At 46.4% G+C, this 27,655-nt stretch overlaps 1 protein-coding gene across 1 annotated transcript in view; it reads right to left on the reverse strand.

Moving 5' to 3' along the window:
- Window positions 1–27,655, reverse strand: part of PEX14 (peroxisomal biogenesis factor 14) — a 146,108-nt gene that overhangs the window by 82,380 nt on the left and 36,073 nt on the right. The window contains exon 3 of the mRNA XM_047083770.1: window positions 5,171–5,255. Coding sequence (XP_046939726.1) covers window positions 5,171–5,255 — 85 coding nt within the window. The remainder of the gene's footprint in view (window positions 1–5,170; window positions 5,256–27,655) is intronic.

Genomic DNA, 27,655 nt, shown 5'->3' on the forward strand with positions numbered 1-27,655 from the left:
CACCCTTCTTACCAGCCACTGTCCTGTCCTTTTCTTTCCCTCGTCACCAGTGAGAGAGAACCCAGATCACGTATTCAGTTCAAGCTCATGACCGAGCAGAACTCCTCAGGTAGGTTATTTTGTTTCTTCCAGTCATCTGAGACTAACAGAGAGGTAAGGCAATACGAAAAATCACCCAACCCTGGTCTTTGCCCAGAAGGGGAGCATCTTTTTAAAATGTCCACATCGGGGGCGCCTGTCCAGCTCAGTTGGTGGAACGTGTGACCCTTAATCTCAGGGTTGTGGGTTCGAGCCCCACACTGGGGGTAGAGATTACTTTAAAAAATTAAATAAAACATTCTTTAAAAAAATAAATAAAATGAAACATCCAGGATAGAGAAGGCACAATTACTCCAGTAAATACAGGAATGAATCTAAATCTCGATGCCACGATCCACGTGTCATTAACAAAGAATCAGGAGGGCCAGACAGCCCCTCACAGAGCCAATACCATTCCTGCCAGCTCAGCCACAGGAGTCTCTGAGGGTGAAGGAACGGGCCACCACCGTCAAGCATGGGGTGGGAGCTGGCGAGATCTTCATCTCCCTTCCCCGCCCCCCTCTAAGGTCTCTGATGGACCCAAGCTCTAGAAAGAGCAGCGTTATAAAAATACTTCTGGCCTCACTAAGACACGTTAAAGAATTAATTATAAAGTAAAGCTGAAGGAGAAAATTAATTTTAGAAACACATGAGGTTACAATTTTTTTTTTTTCCTGGAGATGGGGGAGGAAACATAGTTATTTTCGTTTTCATCCTGGGGGCACAAGCTGGGAGCTGTCCAGTCGATAACCTGGCCATCAGAACAAGGTTTGTAATTAAAAGGTCAGTGACCTGGAAAGCCAGGGCCCCACTCCCAGAGCTTCTCAGTAATGACGGAGCTATTAAATTAAGACTGTTATGAAATCAATGCTAAAAAAGCTTTCATGGTAACGAGATTCCATTCAAGGACATGCAAACTACCTCATGAAATGGACGTAAATGATAAAAAAGAAAAGTAATAAAAGAGAGTTAAATTGAAGTCTGTGTAAGAATTTACTCCCCCTTAAAATACTCCAGCGAGAGCAGCCCTTCACCTCTACCCCGCCACCAAGGTTGAGACCATCAGGTTTCTTCCTCAAGTTCATTTCCAGCAAGGAGGCAGCTCTGCTACCAGGGGTTCCGCTTCCAGGAACAGAAGAGAGATAAGATCTTGTTTCACCTTTTAGAATGAGAAAGGATGGTGGTGTCTCTTGTCTGCTCAGTTCTCCTCACCCCTGGACTATTTACTAGATGAACGAGAGCACAGCCCTTTCCTGACACACTTGAGAAAGGCACCATGAGCACAAGTCTCAGCCAACACAGCCCAGGCCCCGTCAGGCGGGATTACACAGAAACGTGTATGACGTTTGTCGTTTTTCCAGAAGCCTGCTTTGCAACATGGATATGAGAGTAAGCTAACAGACAACGCTGTCTTCCCCCCATGTCACCTGCCCCGCACCCCCGACGGACAGGCATCACTTATACCCACCTTCCACTCAGCCTGCCAACGTGTTTGGAAGCAGCCTGCCTCCTACATTTTGTGGTTGGATAGGGTGTCAAATCAACATAAGCCTATTGACAACGCTGTCCAAGCCTCTAACTTTCTGGACCGATTCTATTGCTGTTTTTAAGCTACTCTAACCTCCTGGACCGCAGCCCACTTAAAGCCCAGACATGACGCCTGCCCGGTGAGAACGGCTTCTGTAGGCGGTTCCAGTGCTAGGAGGGCTTAAACCCCCACACACAGCCCAGTGATCCCCATGTTCGGCTGACTACGCGGTCGATGCCATCTGCAGAATCAAGTGGTTGGAAGGAAAACAAAAACATTTATTCTAATACTCTGAAGGTGAACAGCTGCTTTTCTCTTTCATCCAAAAAATTCCCGATAAAAGAAAGAAATGTTGTAAATTACACAAAATGGCAGTACAAACTTCAAAGAAAATGATAAATGATTCCAATAACTTCATGTTTCTCATTAATGACTCCACATTCAGACTTTAAAGCATCCAGAAGAGACCTCACGATACAAAAACAAAAAAGCCACAAACACAGAAGACGTTCGCAAACCAACTCTCTTGCATGCCTATCCCATTCCCTCCCCACCTAGCCCGCCCCTGCCCCTCCCTGGCCCCCCAAATCAGAGAGCACAACATTTAACCTGTCAGTATCAGAGGCAGGCTTCAGCCCTGCTTCGGGCTGTGGTTTCCCATTAAAACAAACTCAGCTGATGTGCCTAAAGTAACCCTCATTTTCCACTGAACTGACATGCACTATAGGGACCTCAATTTCTATATTAAATATTAAATAATATTAAAAGAAAAACAAAATTGGATTTGCCTTTTCAGGAAAGAGATGTTTATTAAAAAAAAGAAAGTCAAGATTATAATTCAAGGCAGAGCTCCACTGCAATTCCCCGAAGTGACATTTGCTAGGAAAAGCCAAGACTACAGTAGCTGCGAGCTCGCCCAAAGCCAGCGCTCCAAACCCCACCCCCACCCCCACCCCCACCCCCAGCGATGACGAGTCCTACAGGGGGTAGCTGCGGGGAGGATGCCAGAACCTCGATCCCTCCCCTCAGGACACCCTCCCCACCCCCACAGACCACCCAGCCAACTCTCTTTCCTTCCCAAGTACAGTTAGGGACAGGGGAGCCGCTTGCTCCTTTGCAAAAGGCCCTCCTCCCTCTCCCCAGCAGAGACGGCGCCAAGCTCTGCTGACCGTGTACACCTGACCCAAGGAACAGCCGGAAATTTAAAAAGTGAAGTGTAAATCCACGAAGGGGCTCTTCTTCCCCAGGCGCCAATCAAACCTTGGAATCCTCTGCCCAGAAAAGGTCCTGCCAGAACTTACCCTATTGGGAATTCAACTCGGAAACAGATAATTCCTGACCGAAGCAGCATTTTAGGGGATGATGAAGACGGGTGATTGCGTCCAGTGATTCTGGACTGAGGCTCAGGGTAAATTCCCGTGGCTCTCTTTGGAGGAATAAGGGTAGGAGGCCCCTCTGCCGGTTCCTGCTACCCTAATGTTCTAAAATCTCTCACCGACCCAGGGGTCGAGGAGGAACGGTGCCCGTTCCACAGTGACAAACACTCACCTCCCTCAGGCCTCCGCTCACGCCACCCTCTCAGAGAGGCGTGCTCTGGTCGCCCTGTCTAAAGGCGCAGCCCATTCCCACCCCAGCACCGGGGCTCCTGACCCCACGCACCCGGCCTTCTTTTTCTCTGTGGCACTTGCCACCCGATATATTACATGTCTCCTTTTTCCGTCTGTTGTCCGCCTTTGGCCGTTAGAATGTAAGCTAGGCGAGGGCAGGGATATGCCATCCTGCCCCTTCTCTGCTGAGTCCCCGGGGCCCAGAACAGGGCACGGCACAGGGTAAAACACTCTTGGATGGATTAATCAACTGGGTTTGTTTCGCGTTTTTTAAAGGAGCAACAAATAATAATTGCACAAAACACTTTCTTCTCTACAGTAATTATTAGCCAACCAACTCAAAAGAAGTATTATTTGGTCCAGAGTTTCTCTCTCTCTCTTTTTTTCTCTCCCTCTCCCAGTCAGGGATTTATTAAAATTAAACAGATTAGATGGAGCTCCTGATACTAAAACTGCTCAGCAAAGCCTGCGGTGGGGAAGTGCCGAGCAAACACCAGAGACATTTGTCTCTAAATTGCTCTAAATACCTTCTGCAAATGAAATTCTAACCCAGCTGCGTTTGAGAGAAAATGAGGAATAACTGGTCATTGTCAGTGGAAGAGAAGATCAGGCAGTTATAATATTGCACAATATACTGGGGCAAAGGATCTCTCGGCAACCATAGATTTTGTCTCAGGTTACCCCGGGTAATCAGCACAGCTTTTAGGCTCAGCTTTCCCGAGCTTCCATGCTTTGATGAGGGAGCTGAAATCCCCAAGCTTTTATGATTAATTACTCCCCATAGGTACACATATTTCAAGGAAAAACTCTTTTATGGCATGATGGCTGCGGAGTGGAGAGGCCAGCCAACGCACTCCAAATTTTAATAACCGCCTGCTGATGGGGGGCGAGCACAGCGCCGCCAGCACATGCACAGCGCCCCTCACCAACTCAGTCAAGGGGCCGCCCCCGAGGCTGCTGCTGAACAGATGCCTGTCAATGGAGAGCTTCAGGCTCCTTCTGCCCAAACCCCAAGGGCACAGGTCCGGGACGCGATCCTGCAAGCATCTCTTTGGTGGGATACAGACCAAGGAAACACCACCAAGCCACTCCGTCTCTATTCCAGCCACAGATGACTTAAAGCCCACAACCTACAATTTTGAGGCTAACATTCCAGCTCCTAAAGGAAAAAGAGTTTGGTTGGGGGATGGGGTCGGGGTCGGGGTCAGGGTGGGGAGACACCTCACCTCTCCCCCTGCTCATGGTATATAAGGGCATTTATACAACTTTCCAGCTTTCTAGAAAATTAAATGTTCAAAGAATGAAAAGTCAGATTTCTTTTTTGTTGTTGTTCATTTTGGGGTTTGTTTTGTATTTTACAAAAACAGAAAATTATCCTAAATTGCAACAGAGCCAGAAGAGATTCTTTCTGCTTTGGACAATATTGAATTTGTCAAGACCCATTTAATCCCCGCTTACAGAAATACCATAAAACCAGTAATTTACCACTTCAATCTGTAAATCAGACTGACCCCAGGCTCGACCTTAACCTGACCTTGTTTAGCCATCTCATTTCCCTCGCCCTTCAATTTCTTTCTCCCTGGTTCTTTACTGAGGCAGCTGACCTCCTAACCTGAGGCCAGGCATTGTGTAGCCAGGGTCGTATCATCAGAAGAACAGACCAGAAAACAGAAGTCCTCCACAGTCCTATCCAGTGGGCCTCTCCTTGTTGCCTGTGCCAGGCTGTCCTGGGCTACGTTGATGGCCTTCCTTACATGTGGTGCTCGATCATCCAGGTGGCATCACCTCTCTGCTCCACCGTGGGGAAAGAAGCCTGCATTCCCTCTGGGGGGCTCCCCTTCACCCCCACACCAGTGGGAGGGCTACAGGAGGTCCTCTCGGCAACACCGTGGATTCCACCTGCCCCGTCCCCAGCCCCTTTCTGCAGGCCATACGACATGGTCATGGGAAGCTGTACCTTTCTTCTTGAGGAATGCTCTCCTGGTCGCAAGCGGGCTCTGACGGACTCGGGAATTCTGTAGAAACTTCACTGCTGTGGCAATCTGGTTGGGGAGATAAAACAGAGAAGAAAAGTAAACTTCCATGGTCTGAATTTCAAGATTCAAAATCCTACCAGTTTATCCCCACGCCCACAGAAATAAACACACCGCTGTGGTCAAATTTATAACCAGTTATTTCTCACATTGAAAATCTACCTAAATAGGGGCGCCTGACTGGCTCAGTCGGTGGAAAATCCAACTCTTGATCTCAGGGTTATGAGTTCGAGCCCCACGTTGGGAGGTGGAGACTACTGAAAAATAAAATCTTTAGAAAAATAAAATAAAATAAATATAAATAAAATACACCTAAATAAAAGACTACGTTGGTTCCCACTGGCTTCCTGTATCTGATTCTCTCAACCTAACTGTTAAGACCTGCAGGAATCCTTTCTTTTTCTCCTTGTTCAAGCTGATTCTTCACACTCCTGGGCAGGGCAGGTAGCCTTCCCCTGGCCACACGCATCCATGTCCCTATGCTTGTGCTCGTGCTATGCCCTTTTTCTAGAAGGCGGCCCTTTCCCATCTCTACCTGTCTAAACATTGCATGCATACACACACACACACACACACACACACACACACACACACACACACCAGCACAGCCCTTTTATAGCCTGTGCTAACTCCTCGAAGCCTTCCCTAAATAAGCAAGCCATCTCTGATCTCCCCATTCTCTTAAATTCTTTAATGCTTGTAGTGTGTACCGTATAATTGAAGACATAATTATACTGTCTTCTAATGTTCAGGCTGCCTCCCCAACTACACTGCAAGCATCTGAAGAGAAGAGACCATGCTGTCTCCACAGAGCCTGGCAAAGTGCTGAGCGCAGACCGGCTGGGAAGGATTATATAAGAGACACCGCGCACAGCCATCCACGCTGGTCCCGCTTATGCAACGGAGCTCAATTCTGAAGAGACTTCAAAGGACAAAGTTTGGGGTTTCATGGCTAAAAGCTGACAGATTGACAGATTATCTCCCTACGTCTGGTGATGATATTATTTAATGAAATCTTCATATCTTCAAATAAGCCAAGGAGGGGGTGGAAGGCAGCGTGCTGAAGGCATTAACCTTCACATCACTCAGCACACACAAAGTGTGTATTTCCACGCCGCTTGTGTGCTCTCTGTCCCGAGCACTAGTGCAACGGGTGGGAAATGCCAACCTGCCCCAGAGAGGGAAGGGGCTGTTGTCAATGACTGGCATTACTCATCTCATCAAAACCAAATGGGTAATAACATCTCATGTTACAGGTGAAGTCATCAGACCCTAGAGTTCCCTCCTAAGTTGCCGAAGGAAAAAATTTCTAAGGGACCAAACATAAGGAACTTTTCTAAGATCCTGCAGACTAAGGACAGCAGCTATGCAGCGACTGTGGCTACAAATGGAATACAACTTACAAACAGTCTCCTCATGTTTTATACGAATTTAATCTTGCGACCAGACACACTTCTCTGATAACAAAAGATGACGATAAATTAGAAAGAAGAACAGAAAGCCAGGCAACTCCCTTATATATTTTCCCTTGTAGTCCCTCTACTGGAGGCCTGCCGGAGACAGTCTCCCGAAAGGATGAACTCAAGTGTCCCAGGCCTTCGGATCCGGGCCCATCAGCGGTAAGACACAACAGCATTCCCGGAGCGTGGCTGTCATCCATCCAGCCCTGCAAACCTATTAAACCCCGTCATGAGCTCCAAACAGCTCCGGACTGGACGCAAATCATGCTCCAGATTCTAGAGCCCAAAACTCCACACGCGCCCCCTCGGTCCCTCGACCACATCTCCTCGGTTCGCACCAAACTTTAAGAAAAAAAAATGTGACCAACATCTACAAAATGATACAGTTTAATGAAGACACGGGAGAAGGGAGAGAGAGAAGAGGAAGACAGAAGAGGGACTGGGGAGAAGGAAGGAGTGGCCACGGGACAAGAGGAGAGAGCAGAGGAGCAGACCCACCAGGGTGGGCAGAAGAAAGGGGAAGGGGAGAAGCCGGAGGGGGAATGGGGAGGGAGGAAGGAGAGAGACAAGAGGAAGAGAGCCCCATGTCCAGGAAGGGGTGGACAGCTACACAGTCACAGGCCCCCCAGGGTCGATGCCCATCGGCACAGCTCTGATGGCTCGGGGGTGACCGCCCTTCACCTGGAAAAAAATACACCTGCCACACACACGACAATTACGACACCGGTATCACGCGGCGGTCTCCGCACGCGGCGGTGTGTGCACCAGGTGTCAGAGGGAACGTGGATGAGCAGGTCTTGAGCAGCAGATATTAACAACACAGCTCCTCTCATTTACCCACAGAAGCACCGACCTTTCCTTCATCCTTCCAAAATTTTCCATGATGGAGAAAGAAAACAGAATCCCACCACTAAAATGCACAGGTTTCACCTTGCTTTTTTAATATAGTCCTTGGTATATGCATTTCTGGTCAGAGAGCAAAGTTCTGATGGGTTTAATGGTGCACTCAATGCAGTGCTTGGCGCATTCCATCAATTTTTTTTTAAAAATTGCATCTCTTATTTCTTTAAATACATTAATCAGCCTAGTGTAGGCAAAACGGATCCATCGGACAATGCAATAAACATGAATTATCATCTATCCAACACGCATAATGGCTTAAAAATACATAATAGCAGGTGTAGTTTAAATGATTAGTTATTACACCTGTGGTGGGTCTGATTCAATTGGGAAAAATCATCTTTAATAGGTTAAAAGGTTTAGATCACCATGCTTTCCTTAAAGTGGCTGTAGAGAGGGAATGATGGAGTGCTCTGTCATTAGTAATTCATTTAAGAAAAACGTGGGGGATATAGCAAAGAACAGCATAAACGAGCGAATCCAATTTAAACATCAGGTAAAGTAGAAAACACCTTTTAAAAAAGCAAGATAAATGAATTCGGGAGGGAGATGAAATTGACGTATTTATTTTAACGGGAATTTGACAAAGTCCCGGCACACTTCAAACTTGCAAAAATATGAACAATTTCTTTTAAAGTTTCCATTCACTAATTTCAAGCCATATAAAATCATGCTGCCAAACACCTACATAAAGTATATTTGGGACTTGTTTATGTTCCTCTTGATCTCTGTCTGAAAATGCAGGCGACAGGCAAATCACATATTTAACAGCATCGATATCACTACGCCAGATGCAAAAATATAAAGCATCCAAACTAATAGCCTCAACATAATGTGCTGAATAAGAAAGATACCCAGATAGGCAGCTCCAGGTAAGTGTGAACATATGAAAACCTCTCTCCTCCTTCCACTAATTATTTCTTCAGCTACTCTCTACTCTCCCCTGCACCCACCGCACGAGGAACTGGAGCTACAATACGGGGGAAAGGCCTGTCCAACCCGGAATTTTACATGCCCGAGAGCCATCCACAGATGGTAGAAGGTTTCCCCAAATCTGTACCCATAATGCAAAGATTTTAGCACACTAAATAACTGCTGGGCACACTGGGTTTTGCAGCTTTCATTCACCTATTGTTGGACACTTTGCATTAACTTCATGAAGCAATTCAACTGGCTCTTCCTCTACAGAGGGTCGACACACACAGCATGCTTTTGTTGGTCGAAATGATGGGGTGCCTGCAGCCTGTCCTGTATTATCGTTTGATTTTCTAATTAGGAGATGAATGTGACTATTCATGGGTTATATTTGTGCCCAACTAAATTACATAAATTCAGGCCAAATCTTCCGCCTCAATGTCAAAGATGTAAAACGGAGACAGGAACTTTATTGCACATGTTGTGGGAGTGCAGCAAGCCAGGGAAAATTCTGGCGCACAGCACCTGATGCCGTTGTTGGAAGCCACTTGCCGTTGAGTCCATGAGAAACATGGAATCGTTTTTCCTTTCTCCTCCTCTTGCGCTGAGAGTTCTTAATGAGCGCACCTCGAATTGCCACTAGCTGGTATCATAAAAATACGGGTGACGAACTCAGAGGAAAACAGAAGCGAAGTTTCTCGCCACCCCTATTCCTGTGACCTCACCTTCCACCTCCCTCCCCCAAAAAGCAAAATAAAACCACCCTGTCACTGTCAACTCCCGAGTGTTAGGGAAATTTGATCATTTTCACAGGCCTGTCACTGAAAGCCAGAGGTAAAGCCACGATGCAAGCAAGGGGAGTAACCTCCGCTCTGCAATGGCTGCCCCGGAGGGCCTGCTGCAACCCAGGGGGAAGAGGGGCCTTTGGACCCCGGATGACTGGCCAATTGCGAGAGACCCTTGTTTGAGAGCCCAGGATTTGTACTTGTATAAATCAATGGACTACAGCATACTCAGGGGTGATCTACGATGAACTATGTGCTGTTAAATGCATTGTGCAAGATAAGTAATCCCTGGTGAGCAGACTCGAGGTTCCGACAGTCTTCGCTGAAGAGATGCGTCCTGTGTGCTTCCCGCTCTCCTACAAAAGACCCGCACGCTGTAATCTTCAGAAGGCACACTTTCTTTTCCGCACGAGGGGGACAGGAGAACAGAGCTTGCCTGCTAGCGACCCCGGGGTGTGAGGAAGCCTTAGCACTTTGCACCTGACACGTAAACCTGATGCATTGTCTCCAGTGACACTTATTTGGAATGCCACCAATTCCAGCACTCCTGTGTGCTCCGTACACATCTATCTCCTAAAACGTGAGCATTCATTAGCCATTTTAAAATATTAAAAATAGTCAAAAATTAATGACGCTAACAACCAAAGCCAAGTCCTTTTTAACCCAGAGAGATCACAGCCAGAGGGCAAAAGGAATGACCGAGGTGCGGGCCCGAAGGCCCACCCCAACGCTGCAGTGTGGCACGTGCGTGCCTCAGAAGATTCCATCGCCTGTGAGAGGTTCCTACGCTGGTACTCTAAAGCAGATAGATACCCAGAATCCTGTTAACAAGCGTCAGACCAAAGCCAACTCGAGTTTTAACAAGGACCGACTTTAAAAGCCGGGCAGTGCGGAGAACGAGAGCACCCTCTTCAAACAGAAATGTTGCATTTTAGTAAGAAATCAGTACTCTGTCAGGAGTTCCTTGACAAATATGGTCATCGGTGGCACAAGGAAATAGTTGCAAAGCAGCTGTTAATCAGGGAAACACATCGTAGAACGCTGATGCTAGCACTCGTGAAAAAATGCAACGGGCTAATTATGAAGCTATATATCTCACTAAAGAGGCCGTGTTCCTTGAGATTCCAGGCAAAGCACTCTCAGATCCAGGGTCCTAGGACAACATAATTCTGGCTCTCTGCATCCAGAATCCCCTCTAATCTGCCAGTTCCCAATCCCGGGGCTCTCCGTTCTTTTTCAATCCTCCACACTCTCCCTCTTAGCTAGGGAAGGGGCTGAGAAGGGTGACCACCCTGGAAGCGGGGGTATCACGGGCCACATTCCAAGACGCCATGCGTGCGAACACACCCACAAGGTGTCAGATCCTGAACCAGAACGAAAGAGAATCTACGAGCACGCACAAGAAATGTCAGAACCCTCATTCTAAGCGTGGCAGGAGGGCAAACGTGTGTGAGCTGCAAGCGAGGGGAGCCGCGCCCCCCCCACCCACCCCCACGCGCACCCCTACCCCCAGTCGCCAAAATGAAAGAGGAGGAATAAAAAGGAGAAGCGGGCAACAAAAAAGAGAGACTGTTGTGTCCGAAATCCCAAAGGGAGGAAGGAGGGGGACCGGCAGAAAGGAAGCTGCTCTGAAGAGTGTTGAGGTGCCACGCAGGGAAGCCGAGGGGGCTCGCAGGCAGGTGAGGGGAAAGTTAATATGCACAGGAAGGCTCGGTCAGCCAAAATTCAATACGATCCCCGTGCAAGGACAAGGAGGGATACGGCTCCCCGAAACCAGCCGGGTGGGGGTGGGGGGAGGGGCGCCACCGAACGCTCTCCGCTCTCCGAGCAAAACCACTGGAATGGCAAGAGGGGAATAACCTTGAGGTGGACACGCCGCTCAAGCAGCCCAAGCGCGGAGCCAAAGTGCCCCCTAGCCGGAGCCGGCGGCCGCGCAGGCCAAGGGCGGCCGCTCCGCTGACTCGCACAGCCCCGGTGAAGTGTTTTCACTCAGGGAAAATGAAATGTTTTGCAAGATGAAACAGAATGAAAATTGAGGTTTTAGGTAATTACTAGTTGGCATTTACATATCACGGGCTGGTTCAACACCTATTCATTTTCCTCTTTTATTTTCAATTTTTTAAAATTGCTCATTAAAAATGAACAGATGACAGTGACAGGAATTTTTTTTTCACTCTTTCTCCTTCTCCGAGGGTTACAAAATCAAGAGGCACATTTAGCCCCGTTTATGTACAGTTAACACACACACACACACACACACACACACACACACACACACACAGGTACGTTTCATTTGCATCAAGGGGGGAACGGAGGGGGGAAAGTCAACAAAAGCCAGGAAGTTCAAAAATACAGACGGCGAGTTGTATTGTACTTGAGCCAGCCTCCTGCACCTGGGTCAGGAGCGTGCTAGCAAGTGCCCTAGCACTCAAGGAGTTAAAGGAAAGAGCCTCTCTTCCAACTTGGAATTTCCTGGTTTTTGTCACTGTGTCCTTCCCATTGTTGATTTGGGTTACAACTCTATACTAATTAAGCCTGTGGGCCCTAATTTCCTTTGTTTTACTTTCCTCTGTCCTTTTGTTTTTCACATTAAAGAAATAAAATATCTCTGGTAGAAGTGCACAGGAGTTGACATGATAGAATGTAGTATTTTTAAGGTCTACTGTGTAAATCTGCATTTAGGGAATTCCAAAGCACGCATTATTGACCCTAGCCTCTCTTAAAACACATTGATATATGTAGTAAAAGCCTTTATGAAAAGTGGCAACGCCGTGTGCACAAAAACTACCTTTCAAAGTGAAATACCTCTGTGTTTAAATTGTTTTCTTCTTGGCCCGAGTTAAAAATATTGCATGAACTGCTTGTCAGAATGTCATTGTTTTCTTATTTGATTAAACTAGTTCTTCCAGAAATGTGTGTGGAAATCAAAAAGCATCTTCAGCCAACATGCACTATTTCATGTCAAGTGACGGTGGCTTTAGGGGCGTAAAGGGTGACTCTGGAGAGCACAGTGGGCGCCAGCCTGCAGCCGCCGGGAGCTGGTGCAGTTGGGCAGCAAAGCCTGAAAAGCAGAGGAGCTGCTGTCGCTGAGCCTCACTGTCACCGCATCGCAGAAAGGGCTGCGGTGCACACACACTTGCCGGAGAGGAAATGAAAACCCTTGCTTCGAGGTTGAGAAGATCAAAGTTCCTTTTTAGGAAAGGTTGAGAAGGAAAAGGATTTTCTCCTTCAGGGAGAAAGAAAAGCAAATTTAAATGCCTTGTCCCCATGCATCCCCACCTGAATTTAGATAGCAGCCCCTCTAATTTTTGATGCAACCAACAAAGCAGTTACCCAAAGAGGGGAGGAAAAAAGGATGACATTTGCCTTTTCCTTGGCTTTGAAATCCAACTGGCAGCAAATTGTTTGAAGTCCTGCTTAGAGAAGAAACTGTAATAGCCTCCATACTGAAAAGAAGAGGAAAATGCCATTATACACGGATCACGGTAGCAGTGACCTCAGCAGAGAAGGCGAACGAGCCGGCTGCAAGTCAGAGGTCCGGCCTGCGTGCCAGGAACAGATTTAAAAAGGTTTACGTGCCAGAGATGTGTGGCAAGAGTTGGGTGCTCAGTCTCAAGAGATACCAAGAAAAGGCAAGGAGTTCAATTTCTTAACACGATGTCTTTCAACAGCTCCCTGACTGCTCCTTCTGCCAGTTTCCCTTGGTTTTTATATTTTCGATATTCCTCTAATTTCCCTGTGCTGTTAAAGAGGAAGCAGAGAGCACCCGGGCTTCGTGTTGTAAAATTAATGAAGGTGTCAAGCTGTTGAGTTGAATCACTCCAAAGGAATGTAATGACTCAGTGTCCAAGATGCTCCCTAGGAGAACTCTGAGCTCACTCAGTGACGGTGGCTGGTGACTCCAGCACTAAAAATATGTAGCATTCAGTCTCCAGGACCTTCTTGATGATACCATGGCTTCTACTTCCCGGTTCCTTTCTCTCCAGCATAGGCTGAATGTTACGCTTTCTGAAGGTTACTTCTCTTAAACTCCAGTACTTTTCAGATGCTCGGCAGATGAAACGGTGCTTTGGTTCCCACCTCTTCTGAAGTCGGGGCCAGATGAAGGAGATCAGGAAAGCCCTCTCTGGTCATGCACTACTGAGATGTGCGATGATTAGGAAGGGGACGGAGGTTATGTCACAGACAGACAGTTTCAAGCATTAAGTCATCACTGGGGGGGTTAGACACTGAACAGATGACCACCAAGTGGCATAGGACAGGATCCCTTCAGGATGGTTTAGCTTGCTCAGAGGGCAAGGAGATGGGCTCTTGGATTCTATGGAAGATAAGCTCTGGACCAAGAAATTCTGCCTACAATCACCCCCCATACAGTACAAAACTAAAACCTGTGAAAGAATGAGTGAATGAATAAATAAATTAAAATAAAATAAAATAAAACCTGTGAGATGACACTAAATGACATTCCTAACATACATCCTACAAAAGAACGAGAGAGAGACTGAATGGTAAAAAATAGATTTGGGGCACCTGGGTGGGTCAATTAGGTAAGCATCCAACTCTTGATTTTGGCTCAGGTCATGAACTCACGGTTCATGAGATCAAGCCCCACATTGGGCTCTGCACAGACAGCACAGAGCCTACCTGGGATTCTCTCTCTCTCTCTCTCTCTCTCTCTCTCTCTCTCTGCCCTTCCCACATGTGCATGCATGCTCTTTCTCTCAAAATAAATAAAAAATAAACTTAAAAAAATAGATTTGAATACAAAAGAAATAGTCATAGCCTAGAAATAGTTTGAATGATAAGATAGCAAGGAAGAAATTTAAAATGACAAATGTCATTACTTACAATAGCCAAGATATGGGAACAATCTAAGTGCCCAATGGATAAATGGATAAATTATCATGTATTCTCTCTCCCCCGACTCACACAGAGGAGTATTATTCAGCCATTAAAAAAAGAATGAACTCTTGCCGTTTGTGACAACATGGATGAACATCAGGGGTATTCTAGGTGAAGTAAGTCAGACAGAGAAAGGCAAACACCATATGATTTCTCTTATATGTGGAATTAAAAAAAAACTCATAGATACAGAGAACAGATTGGTGGTTGCCAGAGACAGGAGTGGAGGGGTGGGAGAAATGGGTGAAGGGGGTAAATTTTCATTTTAAGAAAAGAATCTGTATTACAGAGGTAGGACAGAACTTCATTGAAGGGCGTGGGGGCAAAATGACATGAGTAAGTTAGGAAGCAAGAGGAGACTGTAGACAGAGGACTAAAGGAACCACACATAAGCTCTGGCCTGTAGATGATAAAGTTGTTTCCCTGGGGAGCACAGGTCAATGATCCTGATACCGCTATCCACACGTACTAGGATTGAGCAAATAAGCAGAAGATGGACATTGGGGAAAAGAAGAGATAAAATTTTTCCATAAATGGAAGCCCCTGTGTGGTGCTGTGCCACAGAGAAAAGGGAAAACAAGGTCTAGGTCTCTCCATATTGTGACATTCTGCTTTAGTCTTTGCTTTTGTACTTGATCTTGCCTCTCTGCACGTAGTATTTCCTCCTTAATCTACTGAATTAATTTGTACTCCTCCAAAAAAAGGAAAAGAAAGGGAAGGGAAGGGAAGGGAAGGGGAAAAGAGAAAAGAGAAGAAAGAAAAGAAAAGAAAAGAAAAGAAAAGAAAAGAAAAGAAAAGAAAAGAAAAGAAAAAAGAAATTTTCAGCTAGGAGGCCCACCTTGACCCCATTCTAGCTAACATGCAATTGCCTTGGCCTTGAGGCTGGATGTTGCTTAACCGGATGGTATGTTCTTTAAAGTATTTTGCATACAAAAAGTAAATAAGTAAATATAAAATGACAAATGTGCATGGCCTTTAAATCACCCATTTAGATCCAGTGAAGAGCAGAAAAAAGTAAACAGTTAATATCCGCACTAACAGAAGACCACCGAGTCCTAGTTTCTGCTATTATTTAAATTCATCCATGGCCTAAGGGGAAAAAAATAAAAGTATGAGATCCAAAAGTATGATTCATAATACTGGCAGACTCAAAAATCTTCAAATTTACAGTAAGATGATAGGGATTAGAAACAGTTTCTACTCAAATAGTGAAATGAAGTCCGCTCCTCCCAGAGGAAAATCACCCTCTTCACCAAACACACAAGCCCAAGAACGTGGACAGGGACAGACTGTCTACAAAGACAGCATCCACGGAAACAACTCTGGCAATAAGTGGGGTGACAGGCGCCAGACGTACCTGACATCCCTATGTAATAATAACCCTGGTGGCCAGGTTCTGTTTTCTAAGAAAGGCGTATCTGACATAGGCCACGCCTCTGTCACTGACTTTAGAAGGAACTTCGCCACCCCAAGAACAGGGAACAGAGCACCCCAAGTCCAGGGATGCCTCTCACATAGATGGGGATCTTCTAGGGGCACCGAAATAACAGCTGTGGGACACACCCCGTCTGTACCCCCAGCACCAAGGCGGAACAGTCAGGAGAGAGGGTGACTCAATCGCTACCACTGCACTTGCCTTCTCTGATGGGCCCCGACTTAGAAACTTTTAGCTTAGAAACATTTAGGAAATGTCCACAGGACGCAGGAAGGATCAAATGGTAAGCACCATGGCTTTGAACCATTCTGTGATCTTTCACTAAACACCGTGAGCATTCCTATTATTAACAACCACAGCTCCCAATGAAAAACCACACTTCTAAAAAAAAAAAAAAGAAGATTCGAGAGAGGCCTACCAGACACCAGAGCCACCCCTGGCCACGAGGCCCTCATTTCAGATCTCCCACCTCTGATGGGCAGATCAAAAGGAGGGGGTCTTCATGTCCCGCATGGGACGTTCTCACCAACATTGGTCATCGAAAATGGACACATAATTTACTTACAATTAACACGAGATTTCACCAATTTTCACCATCAAGCAAATCACTTCTATTGAGCACCCTCCTCCTCCTCTAAATCAATAGTAAGTCGTTTCTAATTTCTCCCAGCTCTGTCTGGGAAATGGAGAGAAGTTTGCTTTCTGTTCTCTGAAGGATCAGGAACTACCACCTTGCTTTGCAACCCTCTGGATTCCCCGCACCCCCGCTCAGAGGGCAAAATATTCTGAAATCACAAAACTGCCTACATTTCCTCAGTCTGGCAAAAGCTTCCGGAGACCTTGCTCGTCGGTTTCTGCTCATTGTCCTTTCTCTCTCTCTTCCTGCCTGTTTAAACACACGGACACAGAGTTATTAACTTTTACAGGAAAACCAAATAAAATAACGTCGAAGCAAAACTGCGGTGATGTCAGGGCTGAAGCGAGCGCCATTCATCTGTGGGAATCTGATTAGCGCTCGAGTGGCAGAGCTACCTGGAAAAGTGCTCACAATCAAATAAAAAAATGATACCCAAACATTAACCTGATGGCTAAAAACTCCACATTTAAGCAGTTAAAGTAATAAAGGAGCTTTTATTGAGTATTTTTTATATTTCATTATGCCCCAAATTGACGAGGACTCCCGGATACATTTTCTAGACTTTTGGTTCCTCAAATCAAATGCTCTCTTGGACTTTTTTTTTTTTTTTTTTTTAACTAAAAGGAAACAGCATTTCTTGTAAATTTGAATGAAAGGATTGAAGCTTCTCTTGCAATATCGATATCAGCCTTGAGTGCAAACATAGCCAAACAGTGCAACAAACAGAAGCCTTTTTGGTTTATGTACTTTAATTCTGAACCTGCCCAGAGCCAGCGGAGAATTTTTCTCCAGAACTTTACCTTACACAAACCCTGTATTTTCTCTTTCACCCACATTTTGCTCAAAATTGGTAGGGAACGGGGATGGGGCACTTTGGTGGCTCAGTCGGTTAAGCGTCTGACTCTTGATCTCAGGGTGGTGAGCTCAAGCCCGGTGTTGGGCTCCACACGCATGGAGCCTACTTAAAAAAACAAACAAACAAAAAATTGGTCAGGAATGAAACTTGGTGGAATGATGGGACAGAAAGCAGTGTGGGTCTCAAGACAGTTGCACACTGAGTCCAACCCTCACACTGGTGTGTCCCGAGACCCAGCCTCTCACGCCCCTGCTCCATGCCACAGATTCCTTCATTTCTGTAAAACAGCAGCTTACCCAGATGACCTTCAGGACCCTCTAGTTATGCCACCCCATGATTTCTAAGTTGACTCCCGGAGGCAGCCTGTGATACCTCGACCAGGGATATGGGCTTGGAGGATAAGACCCAACCTTTCCAGAGCTCAGCTCTCCAATCTCACCCAATTCAAAAAAAAAAAAAAAGGAGAAAACCAACAGAGGAGAGGAAGGAGAGAAAGAAAGGGAGAAAAAAAAAACCACTGCTGCCAAAAAAGAAATGACAGATTTAACGTATCTTGCACATAGCAAAGCTTTACTCTCACTACTGACTTGCGACTTATTTTGTATACGAGCTTAGTTATCGGATATCCAAATTACAGAAGATTAAAACTGCAAATGAGAAAGGAAAAACAAGCCAACTAACAGATACTTACGGAACAAAGACCAGATAGCAAAAGTAAGCCAATCGACAAATGTCAAGAGAGAAACATCTATGAAAAGGCAAACAAAAAACTCAAAAAGCTTGTTCGTTTGGGGTTGTTTGGCATAGGTGGAGTCATTTAGAATAAGGGCAAATATACAACATATCTATATTTCAACAGTTTTTGAAAAAAGAACTCCACTTACAACACAATATAAACATTTACGTCTACAATGACGGTACTGAGTCATGAGGACTAATACTCTGCCTAATAAAGTAAGAAACTATATAACCCATTTCATGCAATTCCCAGCCCGAAGCTTCAAAGTGTTTTGTTTTGTTTTGTTTTCATACAGGCCCTCGATGGCCATCTAACTGTGCCTATCCAAAATGACTCATTTGAGGAGGGTGCCAGAGACAGTGATGCTCCTGAACTGAACACGAACAGTTTTTATTCAAGTTAGATTAAGAAGCAGGAAGCCGAAGATTAAATAATGAATAGTTACTGAGCATTCACCGGGTACGCACAGCACACCAGGCACTTAGAAAACCAAGTAAAGCAAAGATGCTGCTTTTGCTGTTCCAGTCCAGGACAAGGAAAGAAGTCAAAAGGGACCTTAGGCCATCCGGTCCCACATATCACCTAAGACTCCCCCCCTCTTCAACAACCTCGACAAATGATGGGTGGGCTTCCACCTGAATGCTTACGATGAACAAGAGAACTCATTCTCAAGAGCCCGTCTATTCATTTTCGGGAGTCCTTCTTTAAATGGAGTTGAAATCTACTTTCCTGAACCTCCTGTGCACTGGCCCCAGTTCTCTGCAGGAGAACGATATTAACTGATCCAGTTTTCGACACAATGCTGGGTGAGGAATTAGGATAGGCCTCTGTCACTTGGCTATCTTTTCTATAAAAGCATTTCCCTTACTCTGCTTATTAACTAAATGTGAACACCGGTTTCACTGTGTAACAGCTTCATGAATTCTGCTCTTAAGCTTGGTAAGAGCAGCTTTGCCCTTTGTGGGAGGGCCAAGGCTACACCTGTAATGTCAGAATGCATTAGCAATAATAAAGGCCACAGTAATGCAAGAGACGACTTCATACACACGTCATTCCCGAATGGCTAAATTCAATCAAATATGGCAGCGCTTCCTACAACGCTCTGATCACTGGGGCCGGCGCGTGTGACGTGGGCCCACTTACTGGAAGCTGCTGGAAGCGGAAAGTGAGCGCTCTGCTTTGAGGCTGTAACGGATGGGTTTTTACCAGCCCTAAGTGGTTTGGCCTCCTTCTTTCCCAGGAATTACCTAGAAATTCATTCGACGTCTAAAGACTACAAATGTGAAAAACCTCAGAAGGCTAAAAGGACATGAAGAGAAGAGCGAAAAAGCGTAGTGTTCTGTCACCCTCGCCCTACAGACAGAGGATTCTTACGGGGAGGAGAGTAATCTCCGAAGAGGGGGATCACCAAAGAAGCACGGCCAAAGTTCACCCGGTCTTAATTCTAACTCAGTCACCGACTTCTTTAGTAACTTCCCAAGAGGTGCTCACCTTTCCTGTTTCTACTTCCTCATCTGTAAAATGGAACTAAGACTGCTGAGAGACGCGCCAAAGGGTCACGTGGAAGAATTAGTTAGCATTTATGCCACACTTTTGATCTTCAAAGTAAGGTTATTAGACTATAAAGTAGAGTAGATGTGGTTTGAAAAATCTTTTAAAAACCGAAAATAAAGCAGGCAAGCAAATTCAGAGGAGCAAAACGGGCTGACATCACCTCCCAGCAGCCAGATGCCTCTACCTCCACAGGCACCCACTTTCTGCCCTAATCTGCATCTGCATGTGGAGACAAAGGTATAAGAACGTTTTATTAGGAAAAAATGGGAGGGGGTGGAAGGAAGGGAGAAAGGAGAAAGAGAAGGTTTGAGGAGGAGAGGCACCGAAGAGCACGTCGAAGGGAGGACACAAGGTGACAAGGAAGTGGGGGGGGGGGGGAGAAGAAAGAGGGAACAGCGAGAAATAAAGAGCAGGCAGATCCCGTCCCCTAAAAGAACAGCAAGAACGGGAAGGGAGGAAAAAAGAGAAAAACAGAGACACAGAGAAGCAAACATCAAGGGAACAAATGTAAAAAGCGTGTCCTGTGTTCAAAGAAAGCAAGAAGGCCGAAAGTAAAAGTTAAAAGTTTTACATCAAAAAAAACAAACGAAAACAAAAATAAAAAAAGAGGAGGACAAAGAGCAGAGGATAGAGAAGGAGAACATAGAGCTTTCGGGAGTCTGTCTGGAAACCAGAAAGCCGGAGGAGAGATCATTAGCAAGTCCACGGTGCGTCTACAGCAATACCGCGCGGGTCAATTCATTTAACGCTGCCCTGTACATTTACAGAAAAGTACCTCTGATATAATAAAGGCTCATAAACACGCAGAAATTGGGTTAGACCCGTTTCGAATTCCTGCCAAACAATGGTTCAGAAAAATGAAGCTCTATTTTAATTAGCTGGATTCGCGAGTGATTTGATAACAGCAGATGCTGTCTGGATGCTTTCAGCTTGATGGGCTCCACATATATGAACTTAAGAGTGGTTCTGATGCAATTAGGTGTTTCTCTCTGCTCCAGCATGCCAGGCCCAAGGACCCGAGCCTACGTGTGGCCCCTGCATGTTTCTGTATTAATCTACATGGCAATATTTTAAACCGAAGATGAGAAAAGTGACCCCGTAAGAGAAGTAGAAAAGTCGTCTTTAAAAGTCACTGGCAGGTAGAAGAGGACACTCTCACAACGAATTTGTCTCTCCACCGGGGAAAGAAAAGTTGGGAAGCTGAGAAAAAGCCACACAGGGCAGCAGCACCTGTAACAGAAACATTTACTGCCAAAGCTGGAACACAACAGACCTTTTCCTTCCAATTTTGCGATTCCAGTCCAGCGTTACGGCAAAGGATTAGCTGCCTAATGCACAGCCCGACCTGGGACTAAGTGGCCTTCAAAATGTTCTTTGTAACCAGGCAGGCATCCTGTTATTACCCAGAGCACCGCTGCAGAGACAGGCAGTGGTGTTCAGGACCGCAGCCCTGCAAGTCCAAGTATTTTCACCAGGTGCTTTCAAGCTGGGCACCTTACTGCCCCCTCTCTCCCTTTTAAGCACTCTCTCTCTCCCAAAGAGCCTTCTACTCGCTTTTCCCAAAGCACCCACTGCCCTCTGCTAGGGCCACTTAGAGCACCACCGCCCACAGGCACAGAGCTGCTAAAGGACCCGCACAAAGCAAGAGCAGCTTCCAGCATCGGGACTCGCCTAATAGGAGGACCCGATCTGCTCATTACCCGCCAGTTTGTCACGGCTGGGCTGAGTAGGGGACGATTATGAAAAGGGGGGTGTTGGGAGGAAGCTCTCCCATACTAGGTCGTGTGCTACTCGTCCTGAAATTCTGAATCAGGCTTTCAAAATCGTTCAACGTCCCCCCCACCCCACCCCCTCTGGCTCCCATCGGATGACGTGAAGTAGAGAGGGTGGAAAAGAGACACAAGAGTTCTGGCTGACTCGTCTGGACAGAGCGGGCGATGCCTGAACCCCGCCACTACCACCACGAGCACACAGGGAGAAACACACACCCCTCACTCTCCCTCTCCAAGAGGACAAAACGGACATAATGACCTTCACACCATCTCCCCTTCGCCGGCGCTAACAAGCCGAGCACTGTAAATCAAGGATGAAATCCCTGTGCCAGGAAAGCAAAGGAGGAGCATTTCTTCCGTAAGAGCCCAAAGATGCCGCCTGCTTCTGAATCAGCACTTCAGGGCAAGCGTTCGGAAGGCAGGAAGCTTAATGCCAGCGAGTGAAGGAAAAATAGGTATTTATTATATGTAGTAGGGCCTTCTTCAAAAGTTATTTATTTCACAAAACCACTCTGCTAAATAGAGGTTTCAATCTAATTGGAATTGCAATCTGCATATTGTAAATGCAGCAAATGACAGCCTCCGAGACTTTTGTTCTATGCCAGTTTATGGGTTCACTAGTACAAGACTTCCCAGTGTACACGCATAAGCGAATGGAAGAAGGGAGTTCAGAGGGTTATCCTTTAACATATGTGTTTATTTGTGTGTATTTATTTATTTATTTATAATATGTTTTTCAGCCCCTTGCAAGCCCCAAAGGAGAGGGAGAGGGTCTGCACTGTGACATGGGATAATGTTTGCAAGACCCCTAAGAAGACAGAGCCAGGAAGGAGGAAGGAGGCTCACAGGGACATCCGTGTGTTTGGCCACACAGGTCTCTGGTGAGACCCCAATCACCATCAGCCTCTCTTCCCTTCTTGGGCAGGGGGAAGGTGAGGAAGGGACCCCTACTCATCTTAATTTCCCCCTCCTATCCACATCCCGTATTAGCCATGTTAATTAACAGAGATGCAAATAGTCACGGCCCAAAATAAAGGTTTTTAACAAGAAGTAAAAAAGAGACCTTACAAATCCAACAGAAAAATAAAAAAGAAGAGGGAGAGAAAGAAACGACCGACCCAAAGCTAAAGGTCAACCTACAAATAATTAAGGAAATGAGAAAGCAAAAGGACAGGTCGGGACTTCCCACAGGGGTCTGAAATTTTCTGTTTGTATCTCTGGCTTCACATCAAAAGTGAGTTATGGCAGAGAGGACAATGTTCTGGGGAAGAGAAGAAGGCACAAAGATTCTAGAGTCCCACACAGGCCCGGGACTTCTCTCCCTACATCGCATTCAAGATAACTTTCTGTTCCCTTTCCCCCTCACTCATTTCAAGAAATAGATTATTTAATTGTTTTCAAACACGGCACTCCTAGAGCCCAAAGATACCCCTTGCTTCCTTAAAACCTAAGCATCTTCTAGTTGACAGTTTTTGCCCTCCATACTCTGACAATACCAGCCTGTCAGAGGGTGTAAACTTCTGTCAAAAAAATAGTAACAGTAATAAATAAAAATCAGACCTTCAGCTTCCCATAAAAAAAAAAAAAAGATAGGATAAATATGAATTTGAAGGGGAATTCTGCCAAAACCTGAACCTCCCAAATCTGGTTCAGCCACATTCTTGCCCACAGCCTGTACTTCTCGGTGCCTCCCTACATTTTTCAAAATGCAGCTGCACAGACCTCTTAAAATTCAGATTTCTAGCACCTATAATTACAGGGCGCTCGAGCCAGGCTCCTTTAATTAATGAACCTGACTCCTCTCTCTTCAAAGGAAATCTGCATAAGGGATATATCACAGGGGTGAACTGACCCCCAATCAGCACTATCTGCTCACTGTGCCTGATGGCAACCAGCACTCTGCACCTCCAACAGGAGAGTGAGGTTGTCCCCACCCCCCCCCCCCAACCGAACCCTCCCCCCTACACACCCCAATCTGGCACAAGCCTATTATGCGGTTAAGGCCATAAAACATTTCTTGGAACTTAAGGGAAGAGAAGCAAGCTTTCCTGGGTGTGACCAACAAAACCCAAAGAGAATTAGATTCCCCCTGGTCCGAGCGCTCCCCGATTTCACTTTCTTCCCTCTGCCAGGATAAAGTGGGGAGTGGAGGCAGGAAAGACAGCCACTGTTCAAGGGTCAACAAAGCCAACAGAGGGAGCAGGCCGGGGCTCTGACAAACTCTGGAAAAGAAATAAACACAACAGACCTGGGATTGACATTTCATCCCAAACCCGAAACGGAACTGGCAAGGAAGGCCGTGCCTCTTTAAAGCAAAACAGGTGGAGAAGGGGTCATGACGCAAAGATACTGTTCACAAGGTCTGGAGAAGGATCTGGGCACGTCCCAAAGATGACAAACTGACCTCAAGATCTGTTACCCGGGGGGTCCTCACCCATTCCTGATCCTACTCGCTTCTAAACCAATACTTGATTGCCAGTTTTGAAAGAACTGGTTTTCCTTCTGGCTGTCTGGGCAGCACAGCCTAATACTGTTTGTATCTGCTGCCCATGCCAGGACAGCCTATAGCCGCTCCTGCAAGTGCTCATAAGCTGGCTTGTAACCGTGTTCTCCGGGGAGCAGGCTGCCTTTGGCTGCGACAGAAACTGGAAATGGCTGCAAACAAAGCCACAGCTGCCAGACCAGACAAGGCCTAGGTCAAATCAAGACGACCCGAGGTGAAGTTTCAGGTAGGAGATCTGAGATCCAGTAAGAGACTCCAATGGGTCTGGCAATGATGAAAACAGGTTTTGCCCAGTTACTACCATCTGATAACCATTTCACAAGGGTCCCTCAGGCCCACAGCAAACCCTGTAGACCGAATCTGCATCACCGGCCAAGTAAACACACCTCTTCTACAGGTAGGAGAAAAGTTCTCAGACTATGTACCCAGTAACACGTTTTCTGCAGTTTTCCAAGTTTCTCGTGTGATGCAGGCCAGAAAGCGAGGCTGGGGAACTACCAGAGAATAGCACTGGGCTAACGAATGAACACTTGAGGCGCACTCTCCCGGCTTCTTAGTTCTTCCTAGGGCACTCGACAGCACAGATGCCAAAAACTGAATTCAGTCATTCCGTATTCTGCCGGGAAAGGGGGCTTTAACTATCCACTGAGTTTCTGCTGTTGTGAATATGATTTTAGAAGACGGGGGAACAAGGAGTAACATCAGTCTCTCCAAGAGTTAAACCCTCAAAGCAAAGTGAGGCATGATCAATGACCAACCACTGAGTCAAACGCCACCGTACCTGTCTTGTTTCTGACCTGCCGCCTCTATGCCCAATGGCCAGAGGCCAACACCCTATACCATCTCTGCTCTCCCATTAGATCTGTCTCCAAATCCATCAGTACACTGCGACCTGCACCCAATGACCAGGGGGCTACGGGGGAGTTCCAGGCTGAGGGTGTCACCGACGATGATAAGGAACAACTACTTCCATATTCCCAGACACAGGCAGCCAGAGCTGGGTGAAGGATTTTTTCCAATTTGGCTTGGTTTTCCAACCAAGACATTCTCAGAGCTCGTTGGTTTTTGAAGCGGAAGCATTTGATTTTCTAACAAACAAACAATTAGAAGCACGGGACCAGCGAGAACACGGAATTGAGGAGGGAGGGCGGGACAGGCGAAAACGCAGGGCTGGGAGGCAGCTGAGATCAGGAATGTCCAAGGGCTTCTGGGCATGGGAGCTCACACCGGCCAGCCAGGCACTCTCTTCCCAGGGTGTCTCTGGGGGAAATCACCCATCGATCCTAGGACACACGCGTTCGAGGACCAATCCTTTACCTCAGAGCAGCCTCTGCCTCAAATTCCTGCTTGCGCTTTAATGTTTAAATTATTAAATGCATTAATGTATTTACATTATTCAAGTCTTATGTGCATTTTTCTGAGATAATTTATGTATAAGAGTTTGAATGTCCATGACTGTTAATGTCTACAACCCTTCCTGTTCATTATTGATTCTGGAAGAAAAAAAAAAAGTCAGAGTTTTAATGCCTTATTTTTAATGTATTAAGAGTCTGAATAAGTGCATTCTCTTTTTTCTTTTGTAATTTCATAATTTAAGTAGTGCATTTATTAAACTGACACAGTATGAATTGTGGTGAAGCCTGGCACGGCTCCACGCCGCCGGAACAGCCAGCTGGAGGAGCGCACCCGCTCCTCGGAGACCAGGCGGCAGCTCAGCGCGCTTCCCACCTCCGCCAGGCCAGGACCGGGCAGAGGAACGGCGGCAGGCACTCGCCGAATCTGGGCTCTGCCAGGAGAGTTCTCTTCCTCCGTTTTAGAGTTCCTGCCCAAAGCCTCTCTCCTTGTTAAATAAGGGTTTCCCGAGTGCTGCGGAGCTGCCTCTTTTTATTAAGGTGGAAGTTTTCTGCTTGTCACAAGTCCGCACCTGCCAGACTCCGGCTGATATCCAAACAGAGCTGGCCATCAGCACACAGTTTTCAAGAAGAATAAAGAGGCTGGGGCTCGGCAGAGCAAAAACAAGCAAACGCAACTGCTTTTAAAAGGGGGTCTTCTCAAAATGCAGACAAACGTCTCAAAGACAACACCTCCAACTTGGGCAGAACTTCTTTTGAGATCCAGTTTCCCCAGCAGAAAAGCCCTCTTTCAACTATAGCCAACAGAGCGACAGTGACACCCAATGGCCTCTTGGTTCAATCCCAACTGAGCATTTCTCGTGGCTTTCCCGGAGGCAGGTCTCAGGCCCAGAGCTCCCGTGTGAACACGGAAGCGCGAGAGAAAATCAGTTATCAGCTACTCATCAAGAAACCGAACTGCTCATGGATAAATTTCCTGCCACTCCACGGAAGACATATACACACTGTATGTGATAATGCACGTGTGTGCAAACTGCAGAGCAGAGCACGCATCAGTACAGCCTCTTTCTGGGGGGGGGAGGGGGAATGGAGGGGCGTGAGCACGTGTGCACACACAGGCGCACAGACACACAATACGTGGACTCCACAACACCGTACAAATCAACTTGAAGTGGGAGAAGGGATGCCAGAAGTTGTTCGCTGCGGTTTTAGAACCTGACTCTGCCGTTTCTGTCACACGTGTACAGATACACGCTTACAATACATACACATGATACGCCTTTTCAGTGTATCTTCCCCCTTTCTTTTTTTTTTTCTATTTTTCCCTGTTTCCTTCTTTTCTTTTTTCTTCTTTTCTTTTTTGGCTACTCATTACCATTCTTTAACTGTTACAATTTATATCAGCATATAATGTTAAATAATTACAGGGAGCAGAGCTCACTCTAGTGAGGATATAAACGCGCTGTGGGAATCTACAGATTTAAACAAATAACACTCACAGCAGGGGGTGAGCGGATGAATTAGCATTAATATCCTGCCTGGGAGATCCCAGTGCACTGGTACTGCTTAAATACAGATCTTTTCTGTAACAGTCAATATGACAGCTCCCGGCAATACGGCCCCTTTCCCTTTCCCAGTCAATATAGCAGCCAGTGAAAATAGAAACGTCCCTGTAGCAATCAATATAGCAGCCAGCTAAAATAAACCCTTCCCTTTTAAGGGCTATATAATAGTCAGCTAAATGGAAGAATTGGCACCCCTGCTGGATAGCTCAGCAGAGAAGCCAAGGAATGAACAGGCCACGAGCACTAAAATGATCCCTCTGCTTCTCAGATCGGCCCTGCCCAGGAAGGGAGAAAACATCCACAGGTAGGGAATCCAGAGGGAGCCTGCAAGGGACACTTGGCAGGCTGCTCCTGGTCCCAAAGAGCAGATGTTCAGGTCACACTGCAGGCTTCCAGGCACCTCTCATGGAGGTTTAATTTAAATGGACAGAAATTCTAGAATCCTTGCTCAAATGGTCAGCTGGAACACGGGAACGTCGGTCTCCAGTGGGACGGGGGGCGGGGGGGTGGTGGGGGGGGTGGTGAGAGTATCTTGATGTGAACCCTGAGCCCCCCACCCCCACCCCGCCTGCCCGCTCCTGTGCTGTTCCCACCCTGCTCCTACCCTAGCCCCAGAAGGGAAGAGTATTAAGTTAACAGCCTGTGGTTTTCTGTTTTCCAGCAGCAAGGATGGCGACTGTGTCAGAATCAGACATCCAGCCAAGTGGGTGAAAAACAGAGCATTCTGTGTTGAAAGCCACCCGGCAGATACCCACACTCATTTTTAAAACTCACCGCCATCAATCTATTAAGTATTGTAACACAGATATCATATCCCTCACCCCCACCCTGCTTCACAACGTGGAAAACGCTCTCCTTCCTTGGAGACATATAGGGAAGAAGTTTAAGTTTAACAATTCAGAGGATGCCTTGCTCTGAAGGCCCAAATAGCCCAAAAGCCTTTAAAAAAAGAAGAAAAAGAAAAACAGCAAGGAGTGTTTGATTCAGAGAGGTTCCCAGGCATTTGAAGTTATCACTCTTTTTCATTCTAACTA

Source organism: Lynx rufus, unplaced genomic scaffold, assembly GCF_022079265.1.
Source record: "Lynx rufus isolate CCGP_SWC_20201006 ecotype Redwood Valley unplaced genomic scaffold, mLynRuf1.p SCAF_2, whole genome shotgun sequence".
Classification (NCBI taxonomy): Eukaryota; Metazoa; Chordata; class Mammalia; order Carnivora; family Felidae; genus Lynx; species Lynx rufus.